This window comes from Nicotiana tomentosiformis, chromosome 3 (assembly GCF_000390325.3).
Source record: "Nicotiana tomentosiformis chromosome 3, ASM39032v3, whole genome shotgun sequence".
NCBI classification, from domain to species: domain Eukaryota; kingdom Viridiplantae; phylum Streptophyta; class Magnoliopsida; order Solanales; family Solanaceae; genus Nicotiana; species Nicotiana tomentosiformis.
This window is the reverse complement of record NC_090814.1, coordinates 72,392,013-72,408,917: the sequence shown is the minus strand read 5'-3', so window position 1 is coordinate 72,408,917 and position 16,905 is coordinate 72,392,013. Positions and strand designations below refer to the sequence as shown.

General features: G+C 35.4%; 1 protein-coding gene across 3 annotated transcripts; it reads left to right on the top strand.

Moving 5' to 3' along the window:
• Positions 1–1,433: 1,433 nt before the first annotated feature.
• Positions 1,434–6,549, top strand: LOC104112476 (probable LRR receptor-like serine/threonine-protein kinase At1g05700). 3 transcript variants are annotated; one of them, XR_011414766.1, is made up of 9 exons: positions 1,434–1,815; positions 2,495–2,633; positions 2,962–3,033; positions 3,122–3,202; positions 3,953–4,104; positions 4,192–4,385; positions 4,504–4,629; positions 5,017–5,102; positions 5,878–6,549. XR_011414766.1 is itself a non-coding variant. In XM_009622409.4 (9 exons), exons 1-8 carry the CDS (start codon positions 1,548–1,550, stop codon positions 5,058–5,060), a joined length of 1,071 nt encoding a protein of 356 aa, XP_009620704.1. In that variant the 5' UTR covers positions 1,436–1,547; the 3' UTR covers positions 5,061–5,102; positions 5,878–6,549. The 3 variants fall into 3 exon arrangements, 2 of the variants coding, with proteins under 2 accessions (XP_070053214.1, XP_009620704.1); XM_009622409.4 differs by having other exon boundaries at positions 1,436–1,815; positions 5,022–5,102; XM_070197113.1 differs by lacking the exon at positions 5,017–5,102.
• The last annotated feature ends 10,356 nt before the right edge of the window (positions 6,550–16,905 follow it).

Here is a 16,905-nt window from a genome sequence, read left to right as displayed (position 1 = left end):
ATTTTTTTATATCATAAAAAGAAAATACTCATTTTGTTAAAATGGAAGAAAATACGTTTTCTACATCATAAAAAGAAAGTGATTTCAGGTAGTCCTCCCTTTAGACGACCATGTGTCATATCATACTTCACCATATACAGTTAGTCTCCCTGCTTTCTGATGACATAATTTTGTGTTACCGGAAAGTTGGTAGAAACACCTTTTTAGCGAAAATTACTATAACTCCCTCTGAAGGTTCCTGACAGTTGATTAGACGCACGTCTCTTCGCATGTAATGCCCGAACACACGTCATCCCATGATCGTGTCCTCCTTTAATGTCAATTATGAGGGTCATTGATGAAGACAAAACGGTGAACATAAATGCCAAATTCTCTGTAACGGACCGTCGCTTTTAATGCTGTAGAATATCCCCTATTAAATGCTACGGGCATAGAGCATTTAACACACCTTTATGAACGTTATCCTTTCTGATGACAAGCGGAATGGCTACGTTCGATCTTCGGCCATCCCCGTCTTGGGTCTCACGTGTCCTCCCTTTAGACGATCACGTGTCATATCATATTTCACCCTATGCATAAGTCTCGTATTTTTCCTAAGAATAACGAAATGTAATTTAATTTTTAAACAATAGCCACGAGTATATTGACAATTGGAGTCTAACATCGTTATTATTTTTGTTTATTTGACAATTGAAGTCCATCAATTCCACGTTGAAGGTTAAAGAGTAAGGACAAATACTACGAATTTGCGACAACAAAGGATAAATAACCGAAAATATAATAGTCGGTCAGATTCATTGTTTACTTTTTCTAGTCGATATATAAATAGATTATATATTGATTACACAATTATATACATATTATACATAAAATTTACATATACATATTCACTGACTATTTTTTTTCCTACAAAAAATTAGGTAAACAGTTATTTGAGTTAATTCTTGATATAAATACTATACAGAGTAAAATTAGAGAGCTATTTTTGTCTAGTAGAAGTCTAAATTTGGACATTAATTTTCCCTTTAATAGGTATCACTAGCACTTTTCTTCTTTCTTTCACTCAGATACGTATTTGACGCTTATGATCGAATATGGGAAACGTTTCAACGATCACAATGGCAGTGACAGACCCAGAATTTTATGCAAGCGGGTTCAATCTTAGAAGTACGTAATTTTAATCGTAAAATAGTAATTGTATAGTGGGTTTAATCTTAATTTATACAAAAAATTATGCAACTTCTAGACACATAATCTCCACAAGAAGAGAAGTTGACGGGGATGTTGAGAAGGAATTTTACACGCCGAACCTTGCGATGGGGACGGCAGCAACGCCACGAAATTCAAGTACCTTGACTCTTTCATGGGGTCCTGCTGATCCCGAAATCGAGTTCTACACCTACTTGCATTTTGCTGAAATTGTGAGCGCGGAGCCACAATGAGTAATTTTTGTTTAAATTCTGTATTTATATTAAAAAATTTAATAGATATGTGCAAAATATTAATTTAGAATCCAGTAACTTAAAAGATTATACTTTTGAACCCATATGGATCAAATCTTAAATTCACCTCTGATTGTGAGCCTAAACCCTAACCAGAGCAGAAAATTTGATGTCGTTATTAATGATGAAACTGTGTGGGCAGAATTTGAGCCAGAGTACTTGACCACTTTTGTCATGGAAGATAAGCGAATGGCTAACAAATTCAACTGCACGTTGCGTCGAACCAACAATTTGACGCTACCACCGCTTATTAATGCACTTGAGGTTTATTCTTCTAAAAGGTTATTGAAGCTTCATACTGATGAAAATGATGGTGCGTATACTGTTCTGTCTCCCCAGTATCGTTTTCAGATTAAGATTGCTTAAGCGTTGTTGTTATTTCAGTTGTTGATTACTGGAAAGGATCACATTTTAATTGGGCTACACATTGTTATTTCAAACATTATGAAAGATGATGTCCGGGTCCTTTCAAATTGTGCGTAACAGCAATATATCTTAATCTACAAATGGATGAACTTCTTTCTGATATAATTAGACTGATCACTTGGGGAAGTTGAAAATTTGATATTCATGATCTAATAAAATCTTAGAAAGGTAGTAGCTTTGTTACCCGAAATGTATTAAAACAAAAGGGAAGTTAATTTTAATGGACAAATCCACCTCCTTGTTTACGAAAATATAGTTTTGATATCTAAAATTCGAGAGGAGGCAGCTTACCTAAAAATTACGTGTTATAAGCTAAAATCTCAAATAAGGCAACTATAATTTGCCTATTAAGCATAGGTAGGTCTAAGATTTATATTTGTTGAGTTCAATATTTATGTTCGCAAAATATCTTGTGAAAATATCTGCTAAATATCTTGTAAGAGAAATATTAATCCCTCTGGATAATTTACTAACATAATATCATAGAGCAAAAGGTTTAACAAACAATTTGGTTTCCTTTTCATGTTCTCTTTTGTTTATCCTTACTCTGCTTTATTTGAGTGTAGTTGATGCAATCATGGATATTAAGGCAACTTATGATGTGAAGAAAAACTGGCAAGGAGATCCATGTTTCCCGAAAGATTACACATGGGAAGGTCTTCGCTGCAATTACAGTTCCAGCAGTTGTACCCGAATCATAGGCCTGTATGTTTTCAGTACTAATTATATCATTTGAGTTGCCCAATATATTTTCCAGTTGCAGAATAAATTGGATGAGGAATAAGTTTACCCCTAGGTGCTTTCAAAATAAGGTATCTTTAAGCTCTTCTAAATTTTACTGCTAAATGTTCAAAACTCTTTCCAGGGACTTGTCCTCCAGTGGATTAAATTTAACTATCATATCAAATTTAACTGCTTTACAGTACTTGTAAGCTTCCCCAAACCTGAAAAAAGAATTAAAATCTATGAAGATTCAAGATTGACAAAAAAAGGATCATAGTTCAAGAGAATGAAGTGATTTTGATAATCTCAGGGATCTATCGGACAACGATTTGACTGGTCCAGTGCCTAGCTTTCTTGCTGGATTTACATCCTTGAGGTTCCTGTAAGTCCTATTTGTACTTCCTTCTTCATCTTGGTTTCATGGTCATTTTTAATCTGATGAATAAAGTATCTTTGCTATTTTTATTTAGAAACTTAACTGGGAACAAGTTCTGGGGTTCAATTCCAGTTGAGCTTTCTGAAAAAGCAAATAATGGAGTCTTGTTGCTCAGGTATGCTGATAAATTTCCATATCATCATTTAGTAGTACTAGTTTATACGTGGAGGACTACTATCTTCCCTATTATGTCTTCTTTTTTTGTTTGCGCAAAACTTACTTTAGTTTCCACTAGATAATATGCTCTACACATAGCTAAATATTGTACTCTCTATCGCAGTTAAAATGAGTTTATGCTCAGACTGAATTCGTGAAGGATATGGTTCTGCTTCTCTTTTGTCCCTTTCCTTCAATCAAACAGAAACAATGCACAGCGCTAGTGCCAGCAATTTATAATGCCTATGCCAGCCGATGGGCTTATCTTTTAATTCTCTTAGGATTTCGTCTATCTCCACACGTCTAACTAAGATTAGAGCAAAACATCGCGAAAATTCGAAGGAAAAAAATCAAGCCAGGTACTAAGGTTTAGGTGTTCTTCTATTAGGCCCCTTTCAAGTTCCATGTTATGCAATAAAAGTAACAAGTCTGGTTGTTTTAGAATGGTTTTCTGGTTAAAGGTGCTTCTGACTGGGATTAGGTTCAAGCAGAGGGAGGTATTATTCCTGTTATAGTGTAATGACCTTTCACTTGGATTGGTTCCTTCCTCAAGTGTCAAGTCCAAAAATGCTAAAAGTAGTTTTTTTCTTCTTTTGTGGGGTTTGATTAACTAAGTATCTTTCTCTTATTTAAATAGAGATATTGTTGATAACTCTTGGATAGAACCTTTGTTCATTAGTCTATGGAGTAATACACCTTTTTTCAACAGCATGGATGGATTTGTAGCCCGAAATCCAAATCGTTGTCAATCAGTTGAATGTAACAAAAAGAAGTTTACAGTTCCAGTAGTTGCATCAGCAGCTGCATTGTTGATACTCTCAATTGTGGCTATCACTATTTGTTACGTCATGAAACGCAAAGGTATGCTGTGTACAAGTTTCTTTTTGTTCTTATCATTCTCAAGGTGAAGATTTTTTCACTGAATTACGACAATGTTTCTATAATCAGGGAATAAAAGGGTCAAGTCTTTTGAGTCGAAAAGCCAGCGATTCTCATATACTAAAATAGTGAGTATGACCAACAACTTTGAGAATATTCTAGGCAGAGGTGGACTTGGGATAGTATACTATGGCTACTTGGATGGCAAAGAAGTTGCTGTGAAGATGCTTGCTGAGACTGGTTACAAGGAATTTCAGCTTGAGGTTTGAACCTGGCCCTATTGAATACATGAATTCTCTTTAAACAACAATTTGTAGGATCTGTATAGACTTACAGAAACAGCGGAACTAATCTATATTAATTTCATATCTGGTTTTGTAGGCTGAGCTACTGGGAAGAGTTCATCACAGAAAGTTGATTTCACTTATTGGGTACTGTTATGAAGGTGCTTATATGGCACTTGTGTACGAGTACATGGCAAATGGGACAGTGAAGAGCATCTCGATGGTGAGAATTGACAATTTTCATGTTTAAATCTTCTTAGTCTTTTCAAATGCTTCTGACTAACTAACAAGTAAGTTTTCGCTCTTTCTATTTCCATTAAGGCCACAATGTGATAAACTGTTTGACAATGGACTATATCTTCAAACCGAGGAATATGTGGTTATTCAATGATACTTCGTTTGCTCCTGAGTATTTTGTTCCGTATGTTTCATAGCCAATGTCACTTCAAATCATCTAAAAGAAAAATCCTATTTTACGTAATATTTCTATCCCTTATTTTCTTTTAATTGGACCTGTTCAACCCTGAAATTGTTGTCTAAATATTCCTGAGCCTGTTCTCATATTCAACTGATAGTATACAATTCCTGATACATCAAGCAATTGTGTTAGAGCAGCTTAGTTTGCTGATGCAAGTCATAGTCAAAAATCACTGAGTTGGATTGAGAGACTTCAAGTTGCCCTGGATGCAGCAGAAGGTAAGCAAACATCTCTCACAGTGCTTTTCCCCCCCCTCGTGTACCTTATCTCATTTTCTTCTTCTGCTTCTTCATGTTGTATAGTACTCCTTAGTTCTTTTGTTTCTTCTTCTATTTTTCTACCATATTACTACTTCCGTTCCAGTTCATGTGAACCTATTTCCTTTCTGGTCCGTTCCAAAAAGAATGACCCCTTTCTAAATTTGGAAACAATTTATCTTAAACTTACAACTCTACCCTTAATGAGAAGCTTTTATAATCACACAAATACTCTGGGCCCCTTTTTGACTTGTTTAGGACCACAAATTCCAAAAGTTTCATTTTTTCTTTAATTCCGTGCCCAGTCAAACAGGTTCACATGGAACGGAGGGAGTAGGTCTTTTCTTTATTTTTTACTGAAGTTAACGAGGACTTGCTAGGTTTGGATTATCTGCATAATGCTTGCACGCCGCCTATTGTCCACAGAGATGTTAAGAGTACCAACATCTTATTAGATGAAAATTTCCAAGCAAAACTTGCTGATTTTGGAATTTCCAGAGCTTTTTCGTTAGATGAGAGCTCTTTTGTGTCAACAGCAGTTGTTGGCACCATCGGTTATCTTGATCCTGAGTAATAAGTTTTACGATCTGAATTTTTCACGCTTTGAATTGACCATTACAATAAATTATAAATAACCTTATGTAATAGGTTAAATTACACTGATGGTATATAATTCTTTACACCGTCAGTGATTATGAATTAAATCCTGACCGTCCTAGCCATTCTTGGCTTGCAGGTATGCTCATTTACAGAAGTTGCATGAAAAGAGTGATGTTTATAGCTTCGGAGTCGTGCTTTCTGGAACTAGTCACAAGACAGCCCCCTTTGGTAACAAGCAAAAACTTTCACATTGTATAAGGTCGAAATAGGTTTCGGCCTTAGCACGTCCGATCGAGTTCGAACGATGATCTATCGAAGTAAGACCCCGAAGGTGGAACAAACTAACCTCGAACCCGGAAGGCCAATCCGTGTCGAGTTCGATATCATCATCAAGCTCAAATCGAAATCGAACCATGATGCAGAGTAGATCTATCATACTGATAATCCAGAGACCAACCAGCATTGACCTTGAATCAATTCGAGGGCTCGAGCCAGGATCGGGCTCGAACCAAGATCACGAGTTTGAGCTAAAATCAAGCTCAAACCAAAATCGAGGGTTCTAAGCAAGATCGAGCTCGCAGACAAAAGCCATTGCAATCCCACTAGAGAGAATCTTGGCAGAAATCATGGAAAAACTGACTTATCATGGGTCTCCCACTGAATATTTATTGTATTATGCTTAGAGCCAAATCCCTCCACTATAAAAGGGGTTGGTTACCATTTCTGTAAAACAAGTTTTCTCAGGCTTACATTGTAATAAAAGTGATATATTCTTCTACAGTAAAGAATCGTTCTTTCAGATTTCTTAGATTGATTCTATTTGTTGAATCCTAAGATTCATTGTTCCTGATAACCTTATCTATTTTGCATTCTTTGCAATCTATATTTACATTTCTATTTATCCTTACATTTTGTGTTAAGTTACGCCACATATCCTCGGAACTGCGTATAAATTCAACTCTATCCATTTTTCGGGTAAACACACATAACTCAATGGGTTGGTCTTTCCCTTACCACCGGTGATGTTGCCGATGTTATTGACCCCAGGCTAGAGGGAAGCTATGATAGTGAATTGGTGGAAAAATATGTAAGATTAGCAATCAGTTGTTGCTCACCCTCCTCGGCTAATAGGCCAACCATGCATTATGTGGCTAATAAACTGGAGCAATATTTAGAAGCAGTAAAAGGGGTTACTAAAGGCAGAGAGTTTGATTCAGAATATTCAACTTTAACAATCCCTGTGCTTCTTGATAGCAAACTCTCAGACAGGTTTTGATTTTAATTTACAGGAGTCTGCAATATCAGGACTTATTTGAGACATTTTTTGATTTTTTGTTTCTTATTTCCTTTTTATTCATATCTTTGACTTGTAATTGGTATATCTTGTCTTTGTTAAATAGTGTAATTCATTATTTTTGCATTGTACTTTCTTTTTTACTCCCTTCGTGTAGCCAATTACCTAGGAAGATAAAGGTGCTTCCATATATTCCTTGTCAAATCCGAATCAAGAAAGCTGCTTTTCTCTCTGGTCAGTCAGTAAAGTTTTAGTTCAAATAAGGTAAATTTCTCATAACCCTTTTGGAGACGATCACCTTTTTGTATTACTACTTGAGTAGTGATTACTTGGGAAGATATTTATACCTTTTGCCCGGAAGGGTGTTGCCTAGTGGTCAATGAAATGGATTGAGCCCGGATAACTTGGTCATCAAAGAAAAATATATGCTACCTCCGTTCCAGTTTATGTTAACCTATTTTCTTTTTGGTCCGTTCCAAAAAGAATGACCCTTTTCTAAATTTGAAAACATTTGCTTAAACTTATAATTTTACTCTTAATAAGATGCTTTTATAACCACATAAATACTCTGAGCCCCCTTTTCAATTGTTTATGACCACAAATTCCAAAAGTTTTATTTTTTCTTAAACTCCGTGCCCAGTCAAACAGGTTCACATAAATTAGAACGGATGGAGTACGTATTAACACGGTTTTGTATTGGCTTGTTCAATTTTTTGTTTGACACCTGCTGATGTCCATCGATGAAATTCCCACGACTAGGTTCGAATACATTAACCTTTTAATTGTGTTAAATCTTACGACTTGAACAAAAGAGTGGTTACGACTTATAGAATCATTGAAAATCACTTGAATGTAGCGCAACCTGTACTTGCACTTTAATTACTACATATTCTCAGTATTTTTCACTTAACCATAGTAAATTACTATTATAACTTTGTGTATGTCACACCCCTTTTCTACCCCAAAAAGATAATGTGAGTTGATTGTGGGTTAAAGAGTTTTTCCAATTAAAGTGACAAACTTGAGTAGAGATTATTTTATTGTTCAGAGTCGCCACTTGGGATTGATTTTTTTTGGGTGTTCCAAGTCACCTTTTATTTGAATCCCTAGTCAAATGAAAGTTTGACTCTATTATTATTGGTCTGCGAAAACAAAGTTAAGGTAAGGAATTCTGTTGACCGGGAAGAAGGTGTAAGGCATTTTCCGAGTCCCGTGGTTTTAGCACGGTCGCTTTATTGACTTAAAACTTGGCTTGAATTAATTTTTGACAAACTGTGATTTATATGATTTTCATGTTTTACCTATCCCCTTTTAATACTTGCTTTATTAGAATTGATAAAGAATAACAAGATATCGTAACCACACTACGCAAGCGAATGCATAGTCATGACAAGGATTATTAGCACGCTATGACTTTTGGAAAACTTACTACATTTGAGAAAATTAATTTTTTTTGAAATTTATTAATAGTTAACTATCGCGCTACGCAAGCGAATCATCGATTTTAGTAAAGAATTAACTAAAACTAATGGTTATGGTATGAGGTTATTGAACTAATTTATTGAATGTTAAACTTCACGCTACGCAAGCGATTCCGTGAAGTTATAAACGCGCCTACTAATTGCCTAGCGTTTAAATTAATTTATTTGTTAAAACTATTTATTTAATAAAGAAATCTAATATTTAAAAGACTGAGTCAAAACTTGTTTACTACTTTAAACTTGACAAATTCAAATTTTCTAGTAGCCTTGATGTTAAAAAAAAAATGGCCAACAAATTTAAACCAAAGGTGATAGTGGCCTAAAATATTCTTAAAATTAATGTAAACCCAACTAGGACATGTAGCTAAAAATAATGCATTAATGAACATGGACTTCTAGACATATAACTGAGAAAAACAAAACATATGCATCAAGCTCAACCAAACAGAAGTTCAAAATAGTAATAACACATTTAAAAAATTCTTTCACTGGTTCTCTCCTCTCTCCCGCACACTCATCACATACTATTCCCCAACTTCATTTCAACTTAACGAAGAAGAGAAGTATTACTATCAGTTATTTTTAGCACTAAGAGAAAAATTAAAATAACAAAACCACAAATACATAAAACCAAGGCAAAGGAAACTAAACTCTACATAATAATTCTAAAAGATATTTCTTTTCCTTAACTAGATACACTTAAAAATGGAAGATCAACCAAATATTACAGATGTACATGCTGAAATATGACTATATGAATAACATGCTAAACATTCATTTATTCCAGTAAAGCACATCAAGCGTATCCATAGAGTTGAAAAGAGCCATATCCTCATCCATTGAATATAAAAATGTGCATTGCAAAGTTTAAGAAAATACCTGAATTGCAGAAAATAAATACATCAGTGAAAAAATAGAGCTCAGCAGGGAAAAAAAAGCAGCAAACACAAGCAGAAAACAATAGCAGTTTTGTTTTTAAACAACCCGAAAACCTTAGAAGAAACCCAGAACCAGCTCTAAAGAAGACTTATACTTTTCTAAAAGTTTGCACTCTAAAATTTACTCACAAAACTCACCATTATGGTGCTTTAGTTGCTAATTACTCTCCAAGTTATATTTTTAGGGTGTAAAGACTGTCCAACAAATGTGTGATCAGTGTGTGTTCCTTTTCAGTGAGTAAGAATCTCTATTCTAAGTATAAGAGAGTCTTTTTATAGGAGAAAAGGAGCCCTTTCAATAGACAAATAACCAAAAGACTGACTTTGTGTGCTAAATATTCAAACCAACTTGATGAGAATGAATTCGATTTGTGCAAACTAATTACTAAATAAATAACTAAATTCACAAACTAATGCACAAAACAGAACGAGCATCGTTAACAATCGGACAACGACTAACAACAACTAAATAATCGACTAACTAAGTGAACGATTTAACTAATACACTAAAGATCATGTTTAAATCAATAACAAATCTAACAAACCACTAAACTAAATAGAGATAACTAATTAAATAAACCTAACTTAAAAATTTAATTAACAAGAAACAACCAAAACAGAAAAATCAAAAATCAGAAACTAATCTACTAATATAAAAAATCAGAAATTAATTAAAGAGATGACGATTATACCCAACAAGTATGCTTGAAGCTGTTCGAGCCACGAGAAGATGTCGTAGATGCTAAAAGGCAACTGCCCGACTCCGAAACGCACGTTTCTTTCGGGTAGATGCTAGAACGAAATGAGTTTCAGCATCTCGCCAAAAGAAACGAGTGTCTTTGGGTTGAAAAATAGCTAAGATGGGGGTTCGGGGTATTTTGGCGGTTGTGAGGCAGTGGAGCCGCGACGACAGTGAGGAGCGGGCCGGCGATGACGGGGATTTTGGGGGTAAAATGAGTAGGAAAAGATAGGTCTCGTGGAGCTCTATCCAATCATGTATGTGTTGTAGGGTGGTGTTCGCCGGAGCTTCAAGAATTTGGACCAAAAAGTGGCGGCTAAAGTTTCCTAGATCTAAAATTCAAGGAGTTTGAGGGGTTTTGAAGGAATTGGTTTGGAGATATGGGAATAGGAGGTTGTGGAGATTAAATGGTGTTAATTTGGAGGTGTTTGGAGGTGGTCCGCCGCCGGTGGGTGATTTTCGGCGGCGGCGGCGGCGGCAGAGAGAAGAGAGAGAGAGAAGAGAGAAGAGAGAAGAGAGAAGAGAGAAAGAGTTATGGGGGACATGAGGGAATTTTTTAGATTTTTGAGGCTTTAAATACCTCTTGAGAGATCAAATATGGACCATTAGATCAAGGGGTGATCACTGGGTGAGATTTGATCTTGGGACACTTAATGAAACGACATAGTTTTGAGGCAAAACTGCGTCGTTTCAGACCCTTTCAAGGGCAGCCCCTTATCTTGCACTTTTGGCCACTTTCTGATAGCATCAAGGACAAAGATAGAGTTTTGGAAGCTCCAAGGCCATTTACAAGATCTCAAGCTAAAGAGTTGTACTCTAAGGTTGCTGGACTTCAATGGCAAATAAAGAAGCTTTTAATTGTAGGGGAAGAGCTCAAGCCCAAAGTAGATGAATTATCCAAGTTTTACAATTATTTGGTGATCCAAATTGAAGTCCAAGAGAAGGAAGATTGGGCCACCAAATCAGCCCTTGAAGTCCACCAAAGGGGCTCAAAATGAGCTTAAAAAGAGGTCCAAAAGGGTGTGTTTCAAAGGGAGCCCAATTGGAGTTCAAATCAATGGCCCAAACTAGTAGTTTTAAGGTCCAAATCTGCCCCAAAGGGATTTGGCCGCCCCCCCACTAATTGTAATGACTTTTCTTACTCCTTAGCAACCACCCTACCTAATTGTAATGACTTTTTATGCCTTAGCAACCACCCTACCTAATTTTAAGGACTTTTTGTGCCTTAGTACTCCTATAAATAAGGAGTTCTTCTCATTCATTGAGACACTTCATTATTGATTAAGTATATCATACTTTGAGAGTTCTTTTGAACCTTTGTTACTTGTGCTTTGAGATTTATCTTTCAACCTTTACTAGTTCATAGTTCAAGGTAGTAAGATTACTTCTCTATTGTGATATCTTTGATTTCTTTGTGGTATTCTTGGAAGGCGATTAATACTAGTTATTAATTATTGTCTTAAGTTACTCGTAAAGCGATCAAGATCTGAATCTATTATTTTGATTTGCTTTTAAGTAAAGACGTTTGATTTCTTCAATAAATCAAGACGTTGTTGCTTTGATCTTGTCAAGGCTATAGAACTTGCGTTCTTGGAAGTTTTTGGAATTCTTTCCTTAAATTTTCCCATATCCTTTATTTTTCGCCCTTTAGTTCAAGTTGTTCAATTCCTTATTGTTATTGCTTCTGCATTTACTTTTCAAATTCTTACTCTAGTTTGAATTCCTGACCTTGTCGTTATCAAGTGGTATCAGAGCGATTCTATCAAGGTTTCGTTCTTGATAATTCTGGGGATTTCTTGAATACTAAGAGCAAAAAAAAAAAAACAAGTTAAAAAGAAAAAAAAAATGAAAATCAATTTTAAAAAAAATTTGCTTGCTCTCCAGGAACTTTCTTTTGTATCTAATTTGTTTACAAAAACTATCAAAGGAAACAAGAAGAGGGGATCCCAAATTTCAAAGATAAGACAAAAATTTAATTTTTCTTACTCTTTCTAATCTAAATATATAATTATTTCCTTTTTGTTCGTGTCTTGTTTCAACCGAGCCTAATAGTTCTAGGATTTGGTTCTTCTTTCATTTGTTCCCCAAAAATCTATATTTTACTATTAAGAACATTATATGAGTTGGATTTAACTATAAATCTACAAAGTATTTTGTTCAAAGGTTATTTCGAGAGAGAAAAAAAAGGCAAAGTGTGTGTGAGAACAATTGAAAAAAAAATTCAATTTGTCTGATATAGTTTAATTATTTAAGATGTCACATACAGGTAGTGATGATGAATGAAGGGTTCTTCAAGAAACTGAAATCAAAGTAAGAAATGATTTTACCTTCCAAGCTATGCATCAACAATTCGAAAGGTGGAATTTGCAACTCCAAGAGATTAGGGACACAATTGCTGAGCAAAATGATATAATAGCTGAACTTAGAAGGGAAAATAATGTTAGGCCCCAAGCTAGGAGAAATGTACCCCTTGCTCCCATTGTAAATCAAGAAAACCCTATAGATGATTTTAATGATATTGATTTTGATAGGGTGGGAAGATATAGGAGGGGACAAAGAGGTAGAGTAGAAGATGATAATATAAGCAGTATAAAGATGAAGATGCCATCTTTCAAGGGAACAAGGGATCCAGACTTGTACCTTGATTGGGAGAGAAAGGTTGAAGCCATCTTTGACTGTCACAACTACTCTAAGGGTAAGAAGGTTAAACTTGCAATTGTTGAGTTTTCTGACTATGCTGCTATTTGGTGGAAAAAGCTTACTAGGGACAGATTGCAAGAAGGACAAGCACCAATTGCTACTTGGGCAGAGATGAAGAGGGTGATGAGAAAGAGATTCATACCATCACACTTTCAAAGAGAGCTACAACACCGCCTTCAAATATTAAAGCAAGGGTCCATGTCTGTGGATGAGTACTTTAAGGCTATGGGTATGGATATGATCCAAGCTAATTGTATGGAGGAAGAAGAGGCTATAATGGCTAGGTTTTTAAATGGTTTAAATAAGGAAATATCTAATGTAGTAGAATTACAACAATATGTAACAATAGATGAGTTAGTTGATTTGTCTGTAAAAGTAGAAAATTAAAATAAAAGAAAGCAAACTAGCTCATGAAAAGGTCGGTCAAACACCATCTCCAAGAAGCCATGGTCGAATCAAGAGATGAAGAGTTCTTCTAGACCTCAAGAAGACAAGGATAAAGGTAAATTTGAGAACAAAGAGGGAGGTAAAACCTTTAACCCTAAACCTTTTACACCTTCTAGTTCTATTCAGTGTCATAAATGTAAAGGAAGGGGACATATGATGCATGAATGTCCAAGTAGAAGAAACATCATTCTTAGAGAAGATGGAGGATATGAGAGTGAAAAAATTGAGGGAGAAGAAGAGGGAGATGTGAGTAATGATGATGATATAGAACTACCTAATGATGGCATGATTGAGGTAGTTAGGAGGATTATGACTATCAATTTGGGAAGCAATAGTGAAGAACAAAGGGAGAATATATTCCATACTAGGTGTGGGATAAATGGAAAAACTTGTTCTATGATCATTGATAGTGGTAGTTGTACTAATGTGGTGAGTTCATACTTTGTAGAAAAATTGGGACTTGCATGCATGAAACACCCTACTCACTATAGACTTCAATGGTTAAATGATAGTGTTGAACTAAAGGTAAGCAAACAATGCATGATTTCATTCAATGTTGGTAGATATGAGGATGATATTCTTTATGACATAGTTCCTATGCAAGCTTGTCATATCTTACTGGGTCGTCCTTGGCAGTATGATAGGAATATTTTTCATGATGGAAGGAAGAATAGATATTCTCTTGAGCTAAATGGTAGAAAATTTACTCTTGCACCTTTATCTCCTTCTCAAGTGTTTGAAGTTCAAAAGAGATTAAGGGAAACAATGAGAAAACCAAGGGGAGGGATAAAAAGTGAGTTTGAAGGAAAAAGAAAAGAAAGAAGGCCAAGAGTTAGAAAAAAAGAGAGATGGCCGAGAGAAAGAGAGAGAGAGAGGGCAACAATTTGAGAGAAGAGATAAAAAGGGGCTTGAATGAAAAAAATAAAAGTCTTGGTGAGAGGTGCAGGCTAAGGAAATAAAAAAAAGAGTTTTTATATAAAAGCCAAAGAGTGTTTAAATGCAAGAAAAGAGGGGTTGCCCATAATACTACTTACTTACAAAGAAGCTTTGATTAATTCTGAGTTACTAACTTCTTCTTTGCCAAGTAGTATTTTTTCTCTTTTGCAGGATTTTGAAGATGTCTTTCCCGAAGATATTCCTAATGGATTGCCACCTTTACGTGGCATTGAGCATCAAATTGATTTTGTGCCTCGATCATAAATCCCAAATAGGCCTGCTTATAGGAGTAATCCAGAAGAGACAAAAGAGCTTCAAAGGCAAGTTGAGGAGCTGCTTGAGAAAGGCTTTGTGAGAGAGAGCATGAGCCCTTGCTCTGTTCCCGTCCTATTGGTACCCAAAAAGGATGGAACTTGGAGGATGTGCGTGGATTGTAGAGCAATCAACAAGATAATGGTAAAGTATCGCCATCCTATTCCTCGTCTTGATGACATGTTGGATCAATTACATGGATCCAAAATCTTTTCTAAAATTGATCTAAAAAGTGGTTACCATCAGATTCGAATGAATCCTGGAGATGAATGGAAAACTGCTTTTAAGACCAAATATGGGCTTTATGAGTGGTTAGTTATGCCTTTTGGCTTGACTAATGCACCTAGCACTTTCATGAGATTAATGAATCATATCTTTAAGGATTTTCATGGAAAATTTGTTGTGGTGTACTTCGATGATATCTTGATATTTTCTAACACTTTAGAAGAGCATGTAGAACACCTAAAACAAGTTTTTGAAGTTCTTAGAAAGCAACTCTTATTTGCTAATCTTAAAAAGTGTACTTTTTGTGTGGATCGTGTGATTTTTTTGGGTTTTGTGGTTAGTTCTAAAGGAGTTGAGGTTGATGAAGAGAAAATTAAAGCAATAAAAGAATGGCCAAAACCTAAGAGTGTAACTGAAGTTAGGAGTTTTCATGGACTTGCTAGTTTTTATAGGAGGTTTGTGAGAGACTTTCGCACCATTGCTTCTCCTTTAACTGAAGTTATTAAAAATGATAAGATTTTTACATGGGGAAAAGAACAAGATGATGCTTTTAACTTGTTGAAAGAAAAGTTATGTTCTGCTCCATTGCTACAATTGCCTGATTTTTCTAAATCTTTTGAAATTGAATGTGATACTTCTGGAAAAGGAATATGTGTTGTTTTGATGCAAGATTCTAAACCTATTGCCTACTTTAGTGAGAAGTTGAGTGGAGCCACATTAAACTATTCCACTTATGACAAAGAGCTATATGCTTTGGTAAGGGCTTTAGCCACATGGCAATATTACTTGTGGCCAAGAGAGTTTGTCATTAAAACTGACCATGAATCCTTGAAATACTTGAAGAGTCAAGGTAAGCTTAGTAGAAGGCATGCTAAGTAGGTTGAATTCATTGAAACTTTTTCTTATGTAATTTCTTACAAACAAGGGAAAGAGAATGTTGTTGCGGATGCACTTTCAAGAAGGTATGTCTTAGTTTCTACCCTGACTTCTAAATTGGTGGGTTTTGATCAAATCAAGGGACTTTATGCTAATGATATTGATTTTGGCAAGATTTTTGCAGATTGTAAGTTGGGTCCTTTTGAGAGGTTTAACCACCAAGATGGGTTTCTCTTTAAGGAAAATAAGTTGTGTATCCCTAATTGCTCTTTACGTAAAGTATTTGTAAGGGAAGCACATTGTGGAGGGCTTATGGGTCACTTTGGAGTCCCAAAGACGCTAGACATACTTGATGAAAATTTCTTTTGGCCTGGAATGAGAAAAGATGTTGAAAGAACGTGTGCACAATGTTTGGAATGTAAACAAGCTAAATCTAAAGTGTTACCACATGGTCTTTACACGCCATTACATGTTCCTACTTCACCTTGGATTGATATTTTTATGGATTTTGTATTAGGTTTGCCTAGAACAAGGTATGGTAAGGATAGTATATATGTTGTGGTAGATAAGTTCTCCAAAATGGCTCGTTTTATTCCTTGTTTAAAGACTAATGATGCTTCACATGTTGCTGATCTTTTTGTAAAAGAAATTGTCAAATTGCATGGTATACCTAGAACTATTGTTAGTGATAGGGATGCTAAGTTTTTGAGCCACTTTTGGCGTGTATTTTGGGGAAAGTTAGGCACTAAATTATTGTTTTCTACTTCTTGTCACCCACAAACTGATGGACAAACTAAAGTAGTTAATAGAACCTTAGGAAACATGTTGAGGGTTGTTTTGAAAGGTAAATTAACTTCTTGGGAGGCTCACTTACCTATGATTGAATTTGCTTACAATAGAACAATCAATTCTTCAACAGGTATGTCTCCTTTTGAGGTTATTTATGGTTTTAATCCCTTCACTCCCCTTGATTTATTACCATTACCTACTAATGATATTGTTAATCTTGATGGTAGGACAAAGGCTGAGATGATAAAAAAAATTCATGAACAAACAAGGCTAGCAATTGAGAAGAAAAATGAGCAAACTGTCTTGAGAAAGAATAAGGGTTGAAAATAAGTTATTTTTAAACCAGGAGATTTAGTTTGGGTTCACTTTAGAAAGGAGAGATTTCCCTCCAAAAGGAAGTCAAAGTTGCACCCTAGAGGAGATGATC